Source organism: Emydura macquarii, unplaced genomic scaffold, assembly GCF_026122565.2.
Source record: "Emydura macquarii macquarii isolate MOO-44397 ecotype Brisbane River unplaced genomic scaffold, CSIRO-AGI_Emac_v2 contig_1790, whole genome shotgun sequence".
NCBI classification, from domain to species: Eukaryota; Metazoa; Chordata; order Testudines; family Chelidae; genus Emydura; species Emydura macquarii.
The window spans coordinates 5,427,082-5,450,889 of record NW_027131927.1 but is presented as its reverse complement, the minus strand read 5'-3'; the positions used below and the strand labels follow the sequence as shown (position 1 = coordinate 5,450,889).

General features: G+C 50.4%; 1 protein-coding gene and 1 long non-coding RNA gene across 2 annotated transcripts; both read left to right on the top strand.

The window, feature by feature from the left end:
• The first annotated feature begins 5,753 nt into the window (after positions 1-5,753).
• Positions 5,754-17,034, top strand: THAP8 (THAP domain containing 8). The gene is made up of 4 exons (XM_067556779.1): positions 5,754-6,407; positions 8,147-8,339; positions 10,121-11,215; positions 16,457-17,034. Exons 1-4 carry the CDS (start codon positions 6,190-6,192, stop codon positions 16,601-16,603), a joined length of 1,653 nt encoding a protein of 550 aa, XP_067412880.1. The 5' UTR covers positions 5,754-6,189; the 3' UTR covers positions 16,604-17,034.
• A 3,660-nt stretch (positions 17,035-20,694) lies between these two features.
• On the top strand, positions 20,695-23,445 carry LOC137159115 (uncharacterized). The gene is made up of 2 exons (XR_010921533.1): positions 20,695-20,909; positions 22,064-23,445. It is a non-coding gene; the product is annotated as an uncharacterized lncRNA (long non-coding RNA).
• Positions 23,446-23,808: the final 363 nt, after the last annotated feature.

Below are 23,808 nucleotides of genomic sequence, written 5' to 3'. Positions count from 1 at the left end.
TCAGCGCGACAGCAGCGGTACCACAAACCTCATCAGCAACTGCTCCGAACTGCGCGCTAAAAACCGGATCCCCGCCCCCATTGGCCGTCGTGCACGCCAATCATGTCCGCTCGTAGCCAATGGCGGCGGCTCCTCCATAAATCCCGCCCCCATAGTGCCCCAGATGATACGTACGCCCATCATATCCAAGCTCAGCCAATAGTTGCGGCGCTACCTTAAAATCCCGCCCTTATCTCCTCCACTAGGGACGGGCCCCCGAGAAAGGCCTGTACACTGCAGGTTCGAATCCCAGCCTGCCTCAATGCGTTAATTATTTAAAAAACAATAATAAATTAATACCAATATTAGAAGCCATTAAACAATTAATCTGGGAGGAGAAAACGAGAGCAATTGGCCAAGCCTTCTCCATACACACACTGCCATTGAAACCAATGATCTTGCTGCACCATGAGGGGCTTGTTGGATCAAGCCTAATATTTACACCCCAGGAGGCAAAGGATTAATATAAGGAGGGGAGGGGAGGGCATATGCTTTATAGTTTCTATATGCTGCTGAGCTGATTGCACAGGTTAGTGATTCCTTGCAGCCCTCTATTTTTCCACATACACAGAGAAATGGCTCTGTGCATGCCCCTTTCCCCACTCAACAGGGTCCTCCATGGTAGGGGCTCTGTGCATGTGCCTCCTATTTCCCCCAGCCTCTTTCCTAGTTAGGCAATTTAAGAACAGCTATACTGGTTCACACTATTGGTCCATTTAGCCAGTATCCTGTCTTCCAACATGGGCCAGTGCAGGTGCTTCAGAGGGAACAGAACAGGCCATCATCAAGTGATCCATCCCGTCATTCACTCCCAGTTTCTGGCAGTCAGAGAGTAGGGACACCCGGAATGTGGTTTTGCATCCCTGACTATCTTGGCTAATAGCCATTGATGGCCCTATCCTCCCACTCATCTAGTTCTTTTTTTAACCCAATTATAGGTTTGTCCTTCACATCTTCCCCTGGAAAGGAGTTCCACAGGTTGACTGTGCATTGTGTGAAGAAATACTTCCTTGTGTTTGTTTTAAACCTGTTGCCTATTAATTTCACTGGGTGACCCCTTGTTCTTGTGTTCTGTGAAGGGGTAAACAACACATTCTTATTCACATTCTCCACACCAGTCACGATTTTATACACCTCTATCATAGCCTCTCTTAGTCATCTCTTTTCCCAGATGAAAAAAGTCTATCCTTGTATGGAATTTACCTCCCAGACATAAAGATGACATTCAGGGTGTTATCAGCATGCTATATTCTATTGAGAAGATGAGCAGATATGAGGTAGGGTATTACCACTTGTTTGATCAATAGACAGTTGCAATGGTGCTTAGTGGCACTGGAATAATTTTTATAATGGTGGTGCTGAAAGCCCTTGAACTATCAACTATGATGGAAACCACTTCAAGCCAGGACCAGGAGGCGCTGCCACACCCCGTGCTCCTAGTTCCAGCAGCACTGGTGATGCTTGAAGCTGCAAAACTACATGTGGGTAAACTGGGTAAACATGCTGCGAAACTACATCTGGGAAACTACATCTGGGAAGCTGTGACAGAGCAATCAAGTGCCATCAGCATTGAAAGGTTCTACCTCAGTGGAACGACAGGTTTGCTGCCAGCATTGACTCTGAGCTGCTCTCAGCCCAGAATCCTACTGCAGGGGTTGGTGCCTGGTAATTCAACAGAAGGGCGGGAGCAAAAAAGAGGCTGTTTTTAAAAAGATGAATGCTGTCTAAGGGTATATCTACACTGCAAGCACAGGTGTGATTGCAGTACATGTAGACATACCCATAGATCTGTAACTGGGAAACCAGAGCTCCCACAGTCAGGACGACTCCGGGGGGGAAGAGGTGGAATCTATGAAGGGACTTAGGCACTGCCAGGCCCAGCCTAAGAATGGAGCTGAGAATGTTGTGCTAGCCTGGTTGGCTACACTTGAATCAGTGTATATTACAGCTGTGGCTTTTTCAATAGAATCAGAGGTAACAGGACTGCAGTGGCCTGCACTGCCTGGAAATCTTGCTCAAAGACCAATGCAGAAATGCTGTATAAAAACCTCTTCCTGTCTCTTGAGGACACGATACAATGAACAGCCCCAGCCCATCTTTCAAGATGTTACTGTGCCTTCACAAATGGTATATTATTGTATATAGAACTTGCTGAATGAAATGCTAGTGGTGAGGAGTGTTAAATTCTATGTAAAACAATGACAGTTTGGCATAGACATTAAACAGAACTACTGCAAAATGCATCCATTTTTATGGACCCTACTGCAGCAATAATGCAAGTTTCTTTTAAAAATAATATGATCATTTGCAACAACAATGCAAGCTATGGCAAATTTTGAGCATGGAACTAGGCAATATAAATTATGCCTCAACAATGCAAATGTATCAGACAATCATTAATTTGGAAAATGGAGCATTTTGGTGGCTTGTTTTTATAACCTTCCCAGTGGTAGCTGAGAGAGCATATTATAATGGGATGGTGATTTTATTTTAGTGGAGCATCTAAGCTATACCTCAGAGTAACTGTTACTGTGTTAATAGGTTACGGTGTTTTCTAAATGGATATTCGTGACAGAGTTTTCATGAATTTTCATTCATGAAAGAATCAAGGAGAAATATTAGACAAACAGGCTGTCTCCAAGTTATAAATGATTTTTGTTAATAAAAGCTATCTTCCATTTTGACCATTGGGATTATTTAAAATCAAGGGCTTATCTGTGAATAAAGAATTTCTTATGTGAAGGTGAGGGTCACTATAATTTGAAATATTTTAAAATTTAGAGTGCTCATTTTTCAAAATAAAGAGAGGAAACGAGGCTGTTACATCCAAGTTTCCAAAAGATTACATGCTGCACCAGAGAAACAAACATCTCTGCTAAAAAAATCACCATTGCAACAGAGAAATAAAGTGCACATTTAAAATCGGCATAAAGGATTCATTTAAAGGATAACATTCTCAAGATTTTAAGCTTTCTTTGTATTTTAAAGAAGAATTTTGTTTGATCAACTTTGTAATTTCCTCTCTTAGAAATAAAGGTTCAATCTGAGTTGGGGCCTCTAGGTCCTACTGTATTATTATTTTCCTTCTCTTTTATTCTGCCATATCCTTGTACATTCTGTTTCTTCTGAAATTTCCAGCATGTATAATCCTTAAACGTATTCTAGCGAAAGCTCATCCTGGTAACAGTGCATTCATTGAGAGAGTAAAGCAAGATAATAAAAGTGCAGTGTATTCCCTGTGCTGCTCACAATCGGTGTGATGTCAAGTTTTACTCCTCTTCAACAGGTGGCTTCAAAATGTAGTTATGCAAGAGGGTAGTGAAGAATAAAAACAGCTCCATGCGGGCTGCCAGACCTTCTCCTAGAATCATAGAATCATAGAATATTAGAGTTGGAAGGGACCTCAGGAGGTCATCTAGTCCAACCCCCTGCTCAAAGCAGGACTAACCTCAGCTATATCATCCCAACCAGGGCTTTGTCAAGCCTCAGCTTAAAAACCTGTAAGGATGGAGATTCCACCACCTCCCTAGGTAACCCATTCCAATGCTTCACCACCCTCCTAGTAAAAAACTTTTTCCTAATGTCCAACCTAGACCTCCCCCTGCAACTTGAGACCGTTGCTCCTTGTTCTGTCATCTGCCACCACCGAGAACAGCCTAGCCCCATCCTCCCTAGAACCCCCTTTCAGGTAGTTAAAAGCCGCTATCAAATCCCCCTCACTCTTCTCTTTTGCAGACTAAACAAGCCCAGTTCCCTCAGCCTCTCCTCATAAGTCCTGTGCTCCAGCCCCCTAATCATTTTGGTTGCCCTCCGCTGCACTCTCTCCAAATTGTCCACATCTTTTTTGTAGTGGGGGGCCCAAAACTGGACACAGTATTCTAAATGCGGCCTCACCAATGCCGAATAGAGGGGAATAATCACTTCCCGTGACCTGCTGGCAATGCCCCTCCTAATGCAGCCCAATATTCCATTAGCCTTCTTGACAACCAGGGCACACTGCTGACTCATATCCAGCTTTTTATCCACCGTTACCCCCAGGTCCTTTTCTGCAGAGCTGCTGCCCAGCTCGTCGGTCCCCAGTCTATAGCTGTGCATGGGATTCTTCCTTCCTAAGTGGAGGACTCTGCACTTGTCCTTGTTGAACCTCATTAGATTTCTTTTGGCCCAATCCTCCAGTTTGTTTAGGTCACTCTGTATCCTATCCCTACCTTGCAGGGTATCTACCACTCCCCCCAGCTTAGTGTCGTCCGCAAACTTGCTGAGGGTGCAATCTACCCCATCCTCCAGATCATTAATAAAGATGTTGAACAAAACCGGCCCCAGGACCGACCCCTGGGGAACTCCTAGGTAAGCTTGTTTCCCTGTGGTAGAGAAAAGCAGCAGGGTGGTCAATAATATGTACACTCTATGGCTTGATATTTTTTTCCTGTTATTCACGTGGGTCTTTAACAAAGACAGACCTTCTGCTGGTGTACATCAGTGTAGATCCACTGACCTCAATGGAGCTGTGCTGATTTTTACCATATGAGCAGTTGACCCAATTCACTCCAATGGAGCTATGCAGATTTACACCAGCTGGAATTCTGGTCCATGGCTTCGAACACAAGGGAGACAAAACTCTATAAAAATAAGAAAATGTATCTGTAAAACCACAAGTTTTGGCCGACGGACTGAGAGAAAAAGATAGGGGACAGAGCCTGGGACTGTTGTTAGCCCCCCCCCCCCCTTTTTTTTTTTTTTAAATTTAATTGACTAGGTTTCAAGTTGATGGCACCTCTTAAATTATGTTGTTTTTTTAATTGCTGTAAAATTCCTGGGCCCTGATTCTCCGAGACTCCATGCCTGTGCTTGGTCTATAAACAAGTTTGGGTATAAGGGGGAATTTAAGGAGGCTTTAGGCCATCTGTACACTCCCCATTATCTGGAGGCATGTAGGGGCCCTCCCGTGTCAATTACAAAAGACTCAGAGGCCCTGTGCATGGGGGAGATTCTTAAGGGACTGTTTGCTCCTGCTGTAAGGCCCCTTTATGCTGCCAAAGGACGGCAAAAGGGTTTTAGTTTAACTGGGCATCAGCTCTCCGAAGTGTTGGCCAGGTGCTGAAATTCGGCAGGCTTTGCCAAAGCCTGAGTGACTAAGACCATATCTACACTAAAAAATTAAGTCAACCTAACTTATGTCGGCAAAAAGCCACCGCGGTAATTACATCGCTTTCATGTGTTTACATTCTGCTTCTGGTGTCAGCAATGCACGTCCTCACCAGAAGCACTTTTATTGATTGTACTGTCAGTGTCAGACATTGTGGGAAGGCTCCTGAAAGCCAGTAACAGTGGACATAAGCAACACAGTGTCTACACTGACGCTGTGTTGACCTAACTCTATATTGACCTTGATTCTATGCTGCTTGTGGAGGTGGAGTTATTAAGTCAGTGGGAGTGAAATTTAACTGTAGACACTTCCATAGTTAGGCCAATGTAAGCTGCCTTGCCTCGACCTAACTCTGTTGTGTAGACCAGGCCTCAGGAACACACAAATCTCATTGAAAGTCACTTGGAGGCGGAGTGAAGTAGGAAAATCACTTGGTCAACAAAGGTGAGGTCTACACTACAGGCTTCCGCCAGTCAGGGCGCCATATCTCTTCACATCCTGGACCCACAGAGCAGGGTCAACAGTCTGTAGTGTAGTCACGTTTACACCGGCTAAATTGTGCTTGCTTTACTCCTGGAGGGTAGGTTACTGTACAGCAGGGGGGCTCAGACGGGGGTCCTGGCCCCTCAGGGGGTTCGGGCTGGCCCCCGTAGAAAGGGGTGCGCTGCAAACCCTCCTAGGGGAGACGCGGGTCATGCCTGCGCTCAAAACGCGCTCAGTCTGTACTAGGGTACCCCGCCCTCCTGGGGAGGCCCCTACCTCAGCGCCCCCGCCCAGGCCCCTCCTCCTGGGCGATCCTCCCAGCTCAGCTCAGCTCTCCACGCCTAGCTACTTCCAGGGGAGCCCTCCCGTCCCCGTAGCCACCCCCTCGTTACGGCCCTTGCGGCTTTTGGCCTCTCTCTAGACCTGGCCCGCTCGGTTGCCATGGAGGCGGAGGGCCCCCAGATACCCGGATACAGCTCCGCTGCCCCACCCTCCATCTGGATGCGCATGCGCGCTCTCGAATGGGGCGGGCAGACGAGGGGGTGGGGTTTTATGCGTCGCGCGGCTCCGCCTGCGTTGTGTTGCGTGCGGCTGTGGTGGCGCGGCGCGGGTCACGTGTGAGGGGAGCGCGCCCGGCGCGGGGCGGCGGGGTGACGATGCCCAAGTATTGCCGGGCGCCGAACTGCTCCAACTCCGCCGGGCAGCGCCGCCCGGGCGGCGAGCGCCTCAGTTTCTACAGGTCAGTGCCGACGGGGCGTGACGTCAGGACAGTGGGGGGAGCAGGAGGTGGTAGGGGGCCGTGGGGTGAGGGGGCAGGAGGTGGTAGAGGGTGGTGGGGATGCAGCAGGGGCGGGCCTGGGGTCAGGAGGCGGTGAGGTGAGGCAGGACAGGATAATGGAGGGGGGAGGCTGGGGTGTAAGGGAGGAGGCTAGGGGTGGCGTGGGGAACGTGGCTGATTGGGGTGGTGCTGGTGCCGGTATCGTGGGACAATGCCAGTGTTGGGGTGGGGAGTGGCTGTACAGGAGTGAAGTGAATGGAGCAGGTGACAGGCTATATAGGAATAGGTCTTGGTGCTGTATGCTGGTGGTAGTGGCTGCAGTGTGATGTGTGTGAGTGGGGGGAATGCTGAGCATCCCATTATAGACACACAGGGTGGACAGCGCTAGAGCTTGGGGTGGGCCATAAAGGGATGAAATGCATGGAGCTGGTCATGGAGCATATTAGAGTGGGGCATTTGTCCAACATGATTATAACAGTGGGTGACATGTTAATAGTGGGAATGGAATTCCCTCCCCCATTAACAGATGGGTGTTGTCATATCGGTATGGGCCACGTGGTGGGTGCTGCCAGGTGTTGTATGTCATTGGCAGGGAAGGCAGGCTCTTTATGTAACAGCAGGAAGTGCCAGGTGCTGTATGGTTACAGAGGTGCTTACAACACCAGGGTGTAGCCATAGTTAATGAGTGATTAATAAATCCTAGGCACTTTGTGGTATTGGGATAGGGCAGGGTAACGCGCTATAGGGCAGAGGCTCTTTCACTGCATCTGTGGCTATGGAGGCTTCACAAATGTTCTTCGATGTTCAGTGTTGCGGCTTTTTTATATATGATACCCAAGACTGCTGAGAACTTGCTGCACTGATACAGGTCAAAGATCTATCTAGTCCAGTCTCTTGTCCCATCCCCTGCACTGTACTGGATTAAACTGTCCATCTGCTTCATTGGCCAATACCTGATGCTTCAGAGGAAGGCAACAAAAACACCTATAATGACAAAATGTAGCTTGTGCTTATCACAAGGATTCCTTCCTGAGCCCTGCAGTAATCTGCTGCTGCCTTGAATCATGATTTCATTGCCCCATCTAAACAATAACTTATAGATAAAAGTGATTTTCCTGTTTTAAGAAAAAAATGAGGCGACATGGAGTTGTTCCCTGAAGCTGGTTTAGCAGCATCCGTCCCTCTCACAGAAAGCAGAATTGTTTGCCAGCAGCATTGGTGATTTTGTTTTTTATTAGTGTCAGGCTGAGCCCAGGCAGCCTGCTGCCCTGGGATGTAGAGGGAGGAAGAGCAGGGTGTCAAGCGTTTGGAATGTAATACTGCCCTGGGATGGATATTCAGTCCCCGCCAGTAGAATCCTGGTATCTGCTGCCACCTCTTTAAGTACAGTTATTGTTCTTGGCCTATGTTCTTTCTCTTGGCCTATGTTCTATCAGTTCTCTGGGAGTCAGGATTCTTAGGTCCTCTTTCTACCTCTGCTGCTGACTCACTGCTTGAATTTGGGCAAGTCTCTTCACCTTTCTGTCTTCTGCTTCCCCATCTATAAAATGGAGATCATAACACAGGCCTGCTGCAAAGGGGGCTGTGAAGCTAAGTCAGTGAGTGCATGTTTGTGGGTTGCTTGGAGATCAGAGGCTGAATGTGGCCATGACAGCGTGGGGTTTGGTTGTCACTAAAAACCTCTTCTGATGTCCACCCAGGTTTCCGTTGCATAACCCAGAACGACTCCACCAATGGCTGTCTCAGATGCACCAAGAGAAGTGGGTACCCACCAGATACCAGCATTTATGCAGCGAGCACTTTGCTCCCTCGTGTTTCGAATACAGGTGGGGAGTTCGGTATCTGAAGCCTGATGCTGTCCCCACCATCTTTCAACAGTCTGAAAACCCCTTGGTAAGCCTCTGGTCATCAACTGATGTGGGGACATTTCAGTGTGAACTCAGTGGGAGAGGGTTTTACAAAATAGCAGACTTCAGAGGGAGTGTGGCGGAGTCGCTAGTTTAGAGGACTGAGTGCTATTCCTTAGTCTAGGAAAGAATTATCCCTATTTTTATAGTTGGGGAAACTGAGGCACGGAAGTATGAAGCGACTCAAAGTAAGCATTTCTGGGTTATATTCCCAACCCTAGGAGTGGGGTCTAGTGGTTAGAGTGGGGGGATTGGGACTCAGGGCTCTTGGGTTCTATTCCAGCTCTGTTACTGACTCTGTGTGACCTGGGACAAGTCTCTTCCCCTCTCTCTAGTCTAGTTGTCCTATCTGTAAAATAGGGAGAATGATGTTGACCAACCGCTTCCTGAGGGGACTGGGAAGCTTTGAGCACCTTGGTGCTAGATTGAAACAACATGTTTATTACTTGTGTGAATCTGGCATGAAGATCAGAAACCGGACTAGTCACTGCCAGGCAGCATGCCCACACCTGCCCTCTGGTTCAGCGGGCTGTTGACAGTTTGTCAGGCTCTTAGCTCCCAGAGCAAACAGCTCTGTTAGGTGACTTTTACCGAAGGCTGATAACAATGGAGGTAAATAATTGCCTAATTGGAACACCAGAGTGGAAGGGAGTGAGCATGTGACTCTGCATGTTTGCCCAGAGTATTGGAGAGCGGGGCTAGACTGACAACTCAGGGTTCTGAGAGGCAGGCATTTGACAGCACTTTAAATCCAGGCAGTCCCTGTAAAATCTGGGGAACCGGTCACAGTAATGCAGTTGAGAATCAGGCATGTAGGAAAACCTAAACCAGTGGTCCCCAAACTTTTTGGGTCGGGGCCCCCCTTTACCTGGTCCGAACCCCCTCCTGGGAGCTGCAATTGGGAGCGGGGCCAGAGCTGTGGTCATGGGCTACGATTGGGGCTGGGAGCGGGACCAGAGCTGTGGTCAGGGGCCACGATTGGGGCTGGGAGCCGGGCCCTGACCTGTGGCTGGAGCTGAGGCCGTTATGGAGGCTGGAGTTGCAGTCCCGGGGCTGGTGCTTTGGGGCCCGGGCTGTGGCTAGCCAGGAGTGGGAGCCAGGAACAGGGCCCAGGCCATGGCTGGGAACCGTGGCCAGGAGCGGAGATGGGTACAGAATGGGGCTGGGTGGCGCTTCCTCCCTCTCCTCCCCAACCCCTGTTGAGGCTGGCCCAGGCCCCGCTGCACCCTCCTGAGCGTTCCTCCATGTTCTCCTAGGAGGGTGCACCCCACAGTTTGGCGACCTCTGACCTAAGCCCACTTTGCATCACTCTGGCAGTGTAAAAGGGCAGGGTCCTAAAGTGAGCAGAAACAGCTGCTTGAGCATCTGTTGTGTTGGAGCCCTCCCTGGCTGGTGTAGAGCAGGTGTAAGGGCCCTGATTGCAACACCTGGTATAAAGTAGATCAGGGCGTGGCCAGAGCACACTGCACTGTGGCTGTTCTCTGTTCTCAAGGGCCCCATAGGAGGTGGATCAGGGGTGCGGCCAGAGTGCAATGTGCTGTGTCTATTCTCTGTTTCCCTCGGAAAAAGAGTGTAGTGTAGAGCAGCCCTGAGACTGATCTAATTGACACTGGAAGCCAGATAGGGCTCTCCCGCAGCACAGGGGAAGGCAAAGGGGGACTTCTAACCACTTTCTCCTCCTGCCCCAAGCAGGGTAGAAAATGGGGCACCGCGCTGCTGCATTGTCCTTCAGAGGCAAATGCGTGTTGTTTCTTTGTTGGCTTGCAGAAAAGGGAGAATCCTGCCAGGCTCCCAAGCGACACACAGGCCAAGAAGCTAATTGTTGAGAACAACGTGGACAGGACCTCGCGGGGGCCACAAGCCATGGCCACCCACCCCACTGAAGACACACTGGAAGCTCTCGCCATAGCTATAGACCCAGGTCTGTCTGCTGCCCCAATCTACGTGGAAGCCCAGCCCTCTGTCTCAGATCTGGACCTCCATGCCCTCTCCTCTCCGCTAGTCGGGGCAGTGAACCTGATGCCTCTCGTTCATATTGTGGAGCCGCTCAACGCTGTGGCACTGGCTGTGGCCTCCCGCACGGAGGGCATGGAATCCATCCCTGTCCATCTCCCGAGCCAGCCCTTTCCTCCCGCCACGGAGCAGTGTGTGGATTTCTCCGTAGAGGCCACTCCGGACTCTTTTGTGGCGGATGTGCCCGAGCAGTTTGCCACAGAGATCACAGTGTCTTGTGAGGATGCTGCTGTGGTGGACCAGCCCGAGGGCACCTTCGCTGTTGAGCAGCCGCATACACTGGTGGCCACGGTGGACCAACGGGAGATCACGGACCAGGGCACCCTCTTCATTGAGAATGTGTCCATCCAGCCCCTTCTAGAAACTGACCCCTCCACTGCAGCTGTCCTCAGCTCCCTGCAGGTGTCGACCGCCCAGATGGTGGCATATTTTGAGACCATCCCCACAGCACCAGTGGTGTCCCCCAGTGCCATGGGGCCACTAACATCCAGTGCGTCGCCTCCCGAAACTGTGTTGTCCTCGGCCCTGACTGTGCCCATTGTCTCCACCGTGCCCATAGTGTCAAACTACGCTGCTGGCTCCCTGGACGATGACTCTTCCTCCTCCACCATCGAGGTGGAGCTCTGTGCTGAAACCCTGGAGGAGCAGCTGGAGGAGCACCGCTACCACAAGAACGAGTTGACTACTGAGCAGCTGGTCGATCTGGTGATGGGCCTGCAGAAGAAGGTCAAGGTGCTGCAGCAGAGGCACAGGCGTCACTGCACCAAACTGGAAGCCATGGAGGGCGTTGTGGAGCAGCTGAGGAAGGAGAGCCTAGTGTCAGAGGAGAAGCTCAAGCTGCTGGAGATGGTAGGTTGGGCGTGTCGAAGGGGAGTCGACTTGGCGCTCTGCCTGCCTAAGGGTACGTTGTGATGCTTGCTGGGTCTCTCACCACCACTTGCCCTTAGCATGAGGGAATCTTGTCTAGGCCTGCTGTGGGCCAGCTCCCTGAACCACCAGCTTCTGGGAGCACAAGCACTGCCATCCAGGCCTCCGCAGGTGCCGCGCGCTCTGTACCGGTTAGCGATAGGCACGCACCCACCCCCAAGCTAGAGTACAGCTAGCATGAGCTTCAGGTTACACCCACAGCTGCAGTGTAGACATACCCATAGGTACTGTCATGGTGATATCCCTGTGCCTCACATTCTTTAATGTCCTGTGAGGCAGGGCAGGGTTATTCCCGTTATACAGCTGGGGAACTGAAGCACAGACAGGCTAAGTTACTTGGCCAAGGTCACACAGGAAGTCTGTGGCAGAGCAGGGAATTGAACCTGGGTCTCCCAAGCCCTCAGTGAGTGCTCTAACTGAGCGTTTCTCAATGACCGGTCCATGCACCGGCACCGGTCCCTGAGATCTCCCTGACACGGTATAGGAAGCCTGAGATCTCTCTGACACAGCATAGGAAGCCGGTCCCTGGTATCAAAAGGTTGAGAAACACTGCTCTAATCATTAGACCGCCCTTCTGCTCTATCTAGTGGCTATGCCCTGTAGAGAGACTTAGGAGTCTGTAACTGCCTTTGATCTAACAGATATGGGCCTTTTGCAACTCAGGCATTTAGAGCTGGGAGTTCCATATTTGATCCCCACAAACAGCCCAAGCAGGATGTCATTACAGGCTGTGGGTGCCTCCTGCGTGGGGATGCAATGTGAGGGATTTTTTTCCCACTTTGGTGGGTGGGGGACAGGCTGTATAACCTATTGTTCTCTACATATCGTATGCAGGGCCAGATTCATCCAACTGACTTCACTATGCTCAGTGGAGCAGCTCCAGGGAAGGCTGTGGCCCAGTATGCTTTGCTGGAGGCTGGCTGGCCTAATATCTTGGGGGCACCTGTTCCTAATAGCAGTGTCGCTGCTGTGGGAATCAAGGCTACAACAACTGTTGGGAAATTTGTTCCCATTTGCCAGCATGTCTGGCTGCTCCTGTGTGAGGAGAGTGGGGGAGGTAGGGCTTTTGCGGCAAGCAGGTGTCTGTATGCCAAGCTGAACCACTAACCCCCACACCTCCTTGGCCCAGAATCCATCAGGACCAAGCACTCCCCTTCCCTGCTGGGGTGAGACTGGAGTCACCTTGGCACGGGGGAGCTCTGACACTTCAGGGTTACCCAGGATGATGGGGGTGAATAGTGCCACCTGCTTACAGTGGGAGGGCATCCTGTCTGTGCCATATCAGGGGAAACTCCCCCTAGCCAGCAGCTGCTTACAACACAGGTGCACCGCTCAGGGCTCCATGAGCCCCCTCTTTCCCAATGCAGGCTAGCATTTACACACCTCACTTTGTTACACTCGAGTGCCCAGTCCCTATCTTCTGGATGTCTGCAGTGTGCACTGATCTGCTGCTTCCGGGGAAGCAGTTCACTGGCTTCTCCTCAGTTCAATTCTGTCATAGAATCATAGAAGATTAGAGTTGGAAGGGACCTCAGGAGGTCATCTAGTTCAACCACCTGCTCAAAGCAGGACTAACCTCAGCTAAATCATCCCAGCGAGGGTTTTGTCAAGCCACAGCTTAAAAACCTCTAAAGATGGAGATTCCACCACCTCCCTAGGTAACCCATTCCAGTGCTTCACCACCCTCCTAGTGAAAAACTTTGTCCTAATGTCCAACCTAGACCTCTCCCACTGCAACTTGAGACTGTTGCTCCTTGTTCTGTCATCTGCCACCACTGAAAACAGCCTAACTCCATCCTCCCTGGAACCCCCTTTCAGGAAGTTAAAGGCTGCTATCAAATCTCCCCCTCATTCTTCTCTTCTGTAGACTAAACAAGCCTAGTTCCTTCAGCCTCTCCTCATAAATCTTGTGCTCCAGCCCCCTAATCATTTTTGTTGCCCTCTGCTGGACTCTCTCCAACTTGTCCACATCCTTTTAGTAGTGGGGGGCCCAAAACTGAACACAGTACTCCAAATGCGGCCTCACCAATGCTGAATAAAGGGGAATAATCACTTCCCTCGATCTGCTGGCAATGCTCCTACTAATGCAGCCCAATATGCTATTAGCCTTCTTGGCAACCAGGGCACACTGCTGACGTATATACAGCTTCTTATCCACTGTTACCCCCAGGTCCTTTTCTGCAGAACTGCTGCATAGCTCATCGGTCCCCAATCTGTAGCGGTGCATGGTATTCTTCCTTCCTAAGTGCAGGACTCTGCACTTGTCCTTGTTGAATCTCATCAGATTTCTTTTGGCCCAATCCTCCAGTTTGTTTAGGTGCTTCTGTATCCTATCCCTACCTTCCAGGGTATCTACCCTTCCCCCAGCGTAGTGTCTTCTGCAAACTTGCTGAGGGTGCAATCCACCCCATCCACAGAGCCAGTCACCTCTTCATAGAAAGCAATCAGGTTGGTCAGGCATGACTTTCCCTTGGTGAATCCATGCTGTCTGTTCCTGATCACCTTCCTCTCTTCCAAGTGCCTTAAAATGGATTCCTTGAGGACCTGCTCCATGATTTTTCCAGGGATTGAGGTGAGGTTGACCAGTCTGTAGTTCCCTGGATCCTCTTTCCTCCCTTTCTTGAAGATGGGCACTGTATTTGCTTTGTTCCAGTCATCAGGGACCTCCCCCAATTGCCACGAGCTTTCAAAGATAATAGCCAATGGCTCTGCAATCACATCAGCCAGCTCCCTTAGCACCCTCGGGTGCATTGCATCTGGCCCCATGGACTTGTGTATGTCCAATCTTTCTAAATAGTCCTGAACCTGTTCCTTCAGCACTGAGGGATGTTCACTTCCTCCCCATTCTGTGCTGCCCAGTGCAGTAGTCTGGGAGCTTAGCCTCTCTGGGCCTTGGTTCCCCCTATACCTAATAGCTCTGCCCTACCTCACAGGGGTGTTGTGAGGGTAAATACACTAACGATTGTGAGGTGCTCAGATACTATCGTAATGGGCACCATGGAAGTATCCTAGATAGATAGTAAATCTGACAATGTTCACAGGCTGGTATCTCCCTCCTCCCTGGAGAGGCCATTAATACCTTGTGCCATGGAGATAGGGTGATTCAGAGCCCCTACTGCAAACCTAAGGGAGATGGTCTTTCCACTAACCAGTGCCATAATCTTCTATGCCTGTGTTTTGTGGGAGCGGCTTGTGGGAGTCAGTTCCTAAGTGCCAAATTGGCCATGGTGTCAATTCTTTGTTAGTGCATCTGTTCCGAGGTCTGTTCAGTCACAGTTCTCTCCCTGTCGCTGGGCAGAAGGATTCATACAAAGCTCTTGTTTTAGGAGGATTTTAATTGTTAACCTTGAACTTTCCTTTCATCCTTAATTGGAATTCACTCAGCTGGTTTACTGGTTTTGATTATTTTAATTGAACGTGGGTAAATGCCCGTGGTTGGAATGTATCACTCCATCCTCTTCAGATCACAGCTTGAAATCAGATCTCTTCTCGCCACGCTCTTGTGCTGGTCTTGCTACCAGATGCTTTGATTTAATGTATTGCCTAGTCAGTATTGTCAGACTGAGGAATTATTAGTAGTGTGGGACCTTGCAGAGTTGTCTCTGTCAGGATAGACTCATGATGTCATCTTGTCTGTATACAAACATCTCTGCCAAGTCCAATTTCCCTGAATGCAGTATAAACAAAATAGGCATCTTCCTTGCTCAGAAACCTCCAAGTCTGCCCCTCCAGAACGCTTTGTGTCCAAGAATCCCCATCCCTCTCCTTCCTCTGGCTCTCTTGCCATTCTCTTAGCCTCTGTGTCAGCAGCCTGGACCGCGCTTCAATTTACATGGCATAGGTCTGATGTGCCATGGAGCCTCTTTCCTTGGGTGGTCACACTGCATTGTCTGCAGCTTCCTTCACGGATGTAAAGTGGCTTGATTGCTCCTTCTGTTTAGCCTAAAAAAGAGTGCTTGGCCACACCCATGGGCTATAATGAGGCCTGTGATTGTGTATGGATCCAAGATTCACTTGCTGGCAGCCGTTAGCCCTTTCAGCAGAACAGTGTCTTTAACTCCATAGAGTATTTTTGGAATATGGGGTATGGAAGAGGCAGTTGAAGCAAAATTGTATCGCATTATACACAGTCTGCGTTACCCAGGCCAGACTAAAATAATTTTATTAATCCCTTCTAGCCTTAAAAATACAAACAAACAAAAATCTACTGATCTGTGGACCCGAGGGTTTGGCTACCTGATGAGAATAGCTTCCCCTGTGGACATTCTTATTCCAGAATAGCTATAGCACATGAAATCCATACCCTACTTTGTCCTGGAATAACTTCCCTTGCTGATGAGCCCTAAAATAGCTGGGGTAGGGCCTGAATGGCTGGGGTCTTGAATAAGCGAGAAGAGGCAGTGTCTTTCCCTTCCCAGTTCAAATGGAGGTTTCAGACCTGGGCCTGCGGTTCATGTCACAAACTAACCCGCGTCCTGGCAGCCTCAGCAGAGAGGCCACAGAACGCATAGGCCACTGAGACTGAGCTCCTCTGTTGCCTCCTTTCTCTGAGATCTGAAGGACCCTCTATAGGGATAAGAGGAGAGAGTTCAGCCCGTGGCTGCTCTGCTGAGGCTGCCCGTGAGGGGCCTGAGTGCACCTCTGGCTTCTGTACCCTTGTTTGCTAGCAACTGAGTTCAGACCCGCCAAACTCATTATGTCCAGGGGCCACCAAACAGCTGGCAGATGGGAATGACTCGTTTGCTGTTTCCCGGGGCTGGATCGAACTAGCCATCTGCAGCTGGAGTTAGTCTAAGGGCAGAAGGAACCACCAGACCAACATCTAGTCTGATCCACTGTATATCACAGGCTGCCAACAGCACCTGTATACTAAGCTCAGCAATTGAAATGAGACAAAAATTACAGCTTGCAGGACACTGACCTGTTATGTGCCACAGGCAGTGAATTTTGGAGGGACCGAGGGGCACCAGTGCCCGAGGCCTCAGCAGTGGCAGGGAAATGATTAAGTGAGTAGACCCCTGCAAATCCATGGCTCTCCGTCATTTGTTTGCAGATGGTGGATCGGATGCGGATCTGAGCCCTGGCCCATCCTGTCCTTTAAGCAGTGCTGCCTGACAACATCTCCAGGCAAAATCCTTAACCTCCCCTCTTGGTCCACCACAGGCTTGCTTGCAGTCTAGCGCAGTGATGCCAGAAAGCGGCAGCACGGTCGCCATCATCTGCCAGGAGGAAGACCGGGCCCTAGTGTACGCCGTTCCCCAGCTCCCAGAGGAAGGGAATGAGACAATCATCCACGTGGAAGAGCACTAAGCAAGAGATCCATGCTCCAGAGCCCTCCACTATCTGCTTCACTGAGCTGCACGTTCAGGGACCGCACAGGTCATTCTCTCCCCAGCAACAGGAGCCACCATTCCAGGTCTGCTGAGGCTGCTGCTGTGTATTCAATTGCCTTAACGCTTTGGCACCTTATTTTGGTGGGGAGTGGAGAGGTGGTTTGTTTTAAGTTGGAATGATTGTTTATAAAGGATGTTCTCTTGGGGGATCGAGTTACTGGCTTGTCTATGTATCTACCTCTACGAGCATCTGAGTGCAGGATCCTGCTGTCACCGGGTTTATAACCACAGATTAAAAGATGAATTTTCCATATTTATTCGTGTTCTCGCTCTGCCTGCGTATAAGCTGGCTGCCTGGTTGAGTGACGAGAAACATGAGTGGTGTGTGTATAAGCCAAGCCAACTCACCCCTTCCTAAGCTGCTGGAAACTCCTTTCTAATCTGTGCTTTGCTGCTGGCCCTAGGTCTTCTGCCTCTCTGGCACTGTTGGGGCAATTATCTGAATTGACCCTCTGGGTCAACCTGTGTACAAATGGTCACCCCACCCCCATTAATGCCTTGGAATCCTAGTGCAAATTCCCTGGCCTGTGCATAAGTGTCTGTGCACATGGGAAATAGACCAAGCAGACGGAACCAGCAAAACCATACTGGAAAGCTTGAGGATACCAGTATTTGCCCAAGATCTGTGCTGCAGAGGTCCTGGAGGGAGGTGGGGTGTGTATGTGTCTGTGTATCAGTTAACACTGACCAACTAGGATGTCACCCAAAACGCTGTAGTTACAAGGCCCTCTGCCCAGCCCCAGAGTCCCACACATCCTGGGTTTGCACATCTTGCCGTGATCTTTAAATGGCTTGTTCTAGGCAGCACTGCCAACCCCAAATGTTCAAAAATCATGAGTCGGGCTCACCAAAAATCATGGGATTGGTTTTAGAATCATGAGAGTGTGACAATAATAGCTGTGGTGTTCTTTTTATTTGTCTTCTGCTTTTTGAGCTTTTCAGGTGCACATTTTGAAGCTTTCTCCACAGCCGTGCAGGCTAGAAACTTACTTTTTCTTTAAGAATGAAGACTGAAATCATCACCTATCTACATGACTCGAGGAGCTGGGGCTTTAAGGAAAACCATAATTAGCATGAGACTCATGACAAAATCATGAGAGTTGGCCACACAGTCTAGGAGACTAGTAATACTGCAGGCTTAGCAGCTGAGGAGACAGGCAGAGCCAGTTACTTCAGGGAACGTGACAGTGTGTGCTAGCTCTGTGGAGAGGTGGCTGGCAGGAGCTGGGGTCATCAGAAAGCTTGATAAAGGATTTGGCCGAGGGGTTGGGAAGCTGGGAATTTTTTTGAGGGGGGATGAAAAGATGGAGGTGTATCCTGACTCCCATGACTCCTGCTTTTTCTGAGCCCAGCCCATGAATATTTAGAGCCTGACCCTTCACTCCGGGGGAGGCTTTTGTGCTGGATGCCCTAGCATTGCATCCAGCTCTGCTCTTGTCTACAGCTTCCTGCTGTAGGGTTCCCTGTTCGGAAGACACAGCAGATAAGCTGTTCTGCTGCTGTTGAGGTTGATGGCAAAGCTCCCACAGACTTGAGTTGCAAGTTATCAGCAGATGAAAAAGGTTCTTTAGATCCAAGCATAACTAGTCCTCCAAAGGCTTTAAAGCAAGGCTCACCCCCGTCCCATGTTGTCCTGTTGTCAGTGGCTTTCCCTGACTAGCTGTGTAAGAATGAGATTCTTTCCTGAGGGTGTGAATAAATTTTCTTCCACTTTATTTTTTTATTTAAGTTTATTTTTAATACGATTGCAAATGAAACAGCTGGACTCAAAGGTCTAATGACAATGGCATGATTGTAGATCCCATTGAATGTGGTGGCGGAAGGGATGGGGGGACCTCATCATGTTTAAAACTTGATTTGTCTCCGGAGAGATTGTATTTGTACCTGTTTAAGAATGATTTAATAAAAATGAATGCTGATGAAAAAGAAATGGAGATTTCTGCAGTGAAAATTCTCTCTGGAAGTTTCCTTCCAGCCTATTGGGCATGTTAAAATCAGGGTTCTGATTTTTTTTTTCCCTCTCCCTCTCTCCTGGTATCAGTCAGGAATAATTCCACTGCAGTCACTGTGGAGCTGGGTGCCTTAGGGTATGTCTGTGCTGCGGCTTGGAGTCCATGGGCAGTGTCTCCCAGATGGGGTTGACTGACTTGGGCTGCGGAGGCTTGACCTAGCATGCCACAAAGTGCTGTGTAGACAATGCTCTGAAGTTGCATCTCGGGCTGGAGGTCGGGCTTTGCCTGAGCCACATCTTCAAAGCGTTCCTTTTTTGGAGTGCTAGTACGAGTCCCGCTAGCTCAGCTCTGTCACTCTGACCTGGGGTAGCGCTGCCGCAGGCTCCAAAATGCAGTGTAGACACACCCTTAACCACTGGGCAATCCATCCCCTCTAGGCACCTTTGGATGGATGGCTCCTGCAGCGAGCTACAGCTGCTTGTTCACTTCCATTTTTTATTTCGGCTAATGCCATCTTCTTTTCAAAAGGAACGTTCCCCAAAGTCCATTATAAATCACACCGTAAGGCTGCTGTGTCCCACATGTTTGAAACTTGCGCTCCCCATAAGGAAAACACACAATCCCACCCCCTAACACATCTGTCACACCTAGTCCTTCATGCTGTCTCCTTGCCACTTCACATGCTCTCTGCAAAATGCTTTTGTGGATCTTCTTAATTTGAGCCTCCCCCTCCTTTCTTACGTGCGTTAATGAGCAGGGGAATAGTTAATCACTAAGGGAGGTAGTGAGGTCTAGTGGACAATGCATTGTCCTGAGTCTCTGGAGACCTTGGTTCTATTCCTGACTCTGCCACAGGCCTGCTAGGTGAGCTTGGATGAGTCACCCCCGTTCTCTGTGCTTCATTTTGGGGGTGATGATACTGACCTTCTTTGTAAAGCTTCTTGGGAGCTACTGATAAAAAGCTCTATCTGAGAGCGAGGCCTTGTTAACAAAGGGTGACATTTAGGCTTTGTCTTAACTAGGGAAAGGGGCTGAGTTTAAGGCTGGCTTTGCTATCATGGGCAAGCTAAGCCTGACTTAAGTGTGGCCACTTTTCCGAGTCAGGATAAAGCCTTATAAACATAATCAGCTTAGCATCCATTGAAATAAGTGAGGCTGTCTCCACATCAGGGCTATCATTTCAGGCTCTCTGCAAACTCAGACAGGCTCTTCTGCATTGGTTCCACTCAGGACGGTTCTGCCCTCTCAGATTGATTTTAGTCCTGGGCTGCCCTTAAAAATTAGATCAACCTAGCTACATCACTCAGAGCTGGGAAAAGTCTCCTGTCCTGAGTTCTGTAGTTTAGGTCAGTCTAAACTCAGTGTAGACGGGGCTAGGTCAACAAAAGAATTCTAGCTACCGCCTTTGGGACAGGTGGGTTAACTACATCAGGAGACAAGGGTGCTGGGTAAAGACTGCTGCATCAGCCCCTGTGGCCAGTTCCCATTTTGGGAGGTAAATTGGAGCTGGCTGGAGAAAATCAGCATCTAATTGGATAACTAGAGGCAGTTGCCAGCCCAATTAACCTGGGGCTTTATAAAGGGCTGAAGGGAAGAAAGCAGAAGAGGAGAGGAAGTGGAGTGGTGGTGCTTCCCTCCCGGGTCTAGCTGCTAAGAGGGCAAGCTGTATGCAAACAGTGGGGGGAGCACGTGTAAATAAGCCTACACCGGAGGTTACGGAATCAAAGGTCTCTTAGTGACTTTGTGACCAGAGAAGAAGCAAAAGCAGGGCAGGGCCACAGACTGCCCTGCTACATGTGGGGGCTTGTCTGGGACTTAAAGCCAGAGCAAGAGTTTGGCAGCCCGGAGATAGAAGGGACCCTGCAATGGCTGGTGAAACAGCAGGAGAAGGTACAGAAGGTGGTGCAAAGCCTCCAACAATCCCACCATCTGGAGAGGCAGGCTTTGCTGAGCTGGCAAGCCGAGCAGCAGAAGAGCTTGCAGGACTTTATACGTGAGCAGACCACTGTTCAGCAGCAGCATCCACAGAGGATGGTGATGGGTGGCATTCGGGCACTGAACTTTGGACTGTGTAAGATGAGCCCTGTGGATGACCCCGATGCCTTTCTAGGCATCTTTGAGCAGGTAGCCATGGGGACAGGCTGGAATAGGGCAACCGGGGCCCTACGGCTGGCGCCCTACCTGGCCAGTGAAGCCCAAGTGGCCTACGTGGCCCTGGGCAAAGAACAAGCCATGAGCTATGAAGTGGTAAAGGGGGACATCCTGGATCAGGTGGGGCTGTCAGCCAGGAAGTACCCCCAGAGACTCAGGGCAGCAAGGTGGACGGGAGGTTTGCGGCCCCGGGCGTTCACCCAAATGCTAATGGACTGGGCCACCTGATGGCTGAGGCCTGACACCCAGACTGTGGGGAGATCATGGATGCACTTGTCCTAGAGCAGTTTTTACATGGCCTCCTTGAAAGCATATGGGTATGGGTGAGACGGCACTAACCGGGTACAGTAGAAGCCGCGATAAAACTGACGGAGTATATGGAGGCAGACTTCCCCAGGAAAGAACACCCAGATGAGGAGGAGGAAATGGGGAGAAAATCTGGAGAATCCCTGACTGGGAAGGGTCTAGAGAAGAGCGAGACTAGTCAAGGAGCCCCCACTGGAACCAGACCACTTGTCTACTGGCAGTGTGGGCGACCAGGACATAAAAAGGGAGACTGCCCGGACATGGAGTGTGGCTTTACTGAACTTTGTGGGTAGAGCCACGCGGGGAGGCGAGGGAAGGGATGGAAACTGTCCACTATTCCCGTGATGCTGGGGAGGAGACCCCAGTGGGGCCTAGTGGACATGGCCTCGGCCTGCTCTCTCATAAGGAGGGGGCTAGTGAAGCTGCAATGGCTAATTGAAGGAGCCAAAATGACCTTGGAGTGCGTCCAGGGGGATGCGAAGCAGTGCCTGGTGGCCCTAGAGGTTCGGGGCAGGTTTTGCTGGAAACGGGTTGGAGTAGTAGAGGGCCTGCCATACCCGGAGGTGGTGGGTACCGATTGGGGCCCCTTCCCCAAAGGGAAAAGGGTCAGGTGAGGAAGCCCATGGTGGAAAAGGGGGGAGAAAGTCTTAGACAACAGAGCCTGAGTAGAGAGGAAGGTGAGGAAGCAGGTGTGGGGGTGATAGCCACCCAAGAACCTGTCTCAGAGGCAAAAGGCCCACCAGAACTCCCTGCTTGACGGGTGTGGGAAACGAGACCCAGCCCCCACTTGATGGGTGTGGGAATCCTGAAACCCTGAGTGACCAGGGGAGAGTCAAGTCCAACCCCAAACCCCTGCTGGAGGCGAAGGGGGAGAGGGGCCTCCCAGAGGGGTGCGAATGGTGTGAGGCGCTGTGGGTGGTGACATGGCTATGGGGGCATCCACCCCCCACACAATGTTGTTTCTGCAGGTGGGGGATGGATGAACCCCCCAAGGAAGACCTCCCGAGTCACCAGACTGGTGAGGGGGGCTTTGTCCAATAGAGCAAGAAGAGGGCGTGGATGGGTGAACTTAGGGGGAGAGGTGTGTGACAGGTGCTGGGTAAAAGCTGAGTCAGCCCCCTGTCACGGCAGCTCCCATTTAGGGAGGTAAATTGGAGCTGGCTGGAGAAAATCAGCACCTAATTGGACAATTAAAGGCAGCTGCCAGCCCAATTCGCCTGGGGCTGCATAAAGGGCTGAAAGTAAGACCGCAGAGGAAGGAGCTGGGGCATGGAAGCAGAGTGGTGGCTTGTCCCGCCTGGGTTGAGCTGCTAAGAGGGCAAGCTGTGTGCAAATGGTGACGGAGCACTTGTAAATAAACCTGCACCAGTGGTTACAGAGTCAAGACTGACTTTGTGAGCAGAGAAGAAGTGGAAGCAGCGCCGGGCCACAGGGCACCCTGCTACAACCCACTTCTGTCAACGGAGGAAGCATCTACATGATGGCGCTACAACTGCAGTACCAATGAATCAGTTACACTCAGACCAGTTGCTCCCTCTCAGGCAGTGTGTCAGGCTCTCTGCAAGCTCAGGCAGTCTCTGCATCAGTCACATTCTTCACATTTTGAAGATTTCTTTCGCAAGCATAACAACCCCAGATTTATTTTTTCCTTTATGCAAAAGTTGAGGCTCTGGGGAATGATGGGGAGGCCTGGCTGCACCCCCTGCCCCAACTATTCCTTCAGGGGCACCCCCCATTCTTTATGAAACAGGGCTCGAAAGGACTGGAATAGAGCCCTGGCTCTAAGTCGTCAGTGTGGTGCTGCTAAGTATTTTTCAGCACACAGCAGCAGGGTGCAGCACTGCTCTGCTCTGCTCCACTGTTCGCTCCCACAAGAACTGCGTATGTGCAATTGATCCTCTGCATGGAAAAGCTAACCTAACCCCAGAACAAGCGGATGCTTGACTAGCATCCACTATACATGCTTTAAACATAAATCTCTAGGGGCACTGCAGCTTCCCCGGCCATAATTGCCAAGGCTCCCGCCTCCATTTTGTCCAGCCTGTATGGAAGATCGGCTGATTTTTTTGGGGGGGATGGAATTTTATAGCTGCTCTGAAGGTGATTTGTAGTAATGGACGCTCTGCTTTCTGCAAGCTCTGTGCCAGCTCCCTCAGCTGAATTACTGGTAAAATCTCTCACGCTTGACACAAAGGCTCACACGCTGCGGAAGGGGGCCTTCTCCACTGAAAAGCTTTTCTCTAGGGCTGGGATTGAATTTATTACCCTCTTCCCACCCTGACCTCTGAGCACCTAATCCGATTTTGCAGATGGCTCATGCCTTTATTGGGCGAGGGTGTCAAATGAGGGGGGCTGTGGGGATAAAAAGTGGCTGTGCTTCAGCAACCACCCGTAAACCCCCTACTGTGCCCACAATGAGGAGTGTGGGGGTGGGGTAGATGCCAGTTTTACTGTATATAGTGATCATTAGGCTCCAGAGTCATCGTTCTTTTGAGACGAACAGGAACGGCTCCCTTTCCAGTTAGAGGAAGCTGCAGACCTGTACTGGGTCACGCTCGGAAGGTATTCATGGTTAGAAACTTTTACAAGGCCATTGGTGGCAGGCAATTCTGGTGGGTGGGAGGGAAGCCTCAGGCCCTGCCCCACAGAACTCATGGGATGTTTAGAATCTGGTCTGGGTCTCCCATCCGGCTCTGTTCTTTTATTCCCTGCC

What these genes read in the sequence shown, in the direction of transcription:
- THAP8 (XM_067556779.1), top strand. Translation starts at nt 6,190, where the DNA reads ATGGGGCGGGCAGACGAGGGGGTGGGGTTTTATGCGTCGCGCGGCTCC. An exon ending in GAGCGCCTCAGTTTCTACAG is followed by an intron (nt 6,408 to 8,146) that starts GTCAGTGCCGAC and finishes ATGTCCACCCAG; the next exon opens with GTTTCCGTTGCATAACCCAG. An exon ending in AGCTCAAGCTGCTGGAGATG is followed by an intron (nt 11,216 to 16,456) that starts GTAGGTTGGGCG and finishes GGTCCACCACAG; the next exon opens with GCTTGCTTGCAGTCTAGCGC.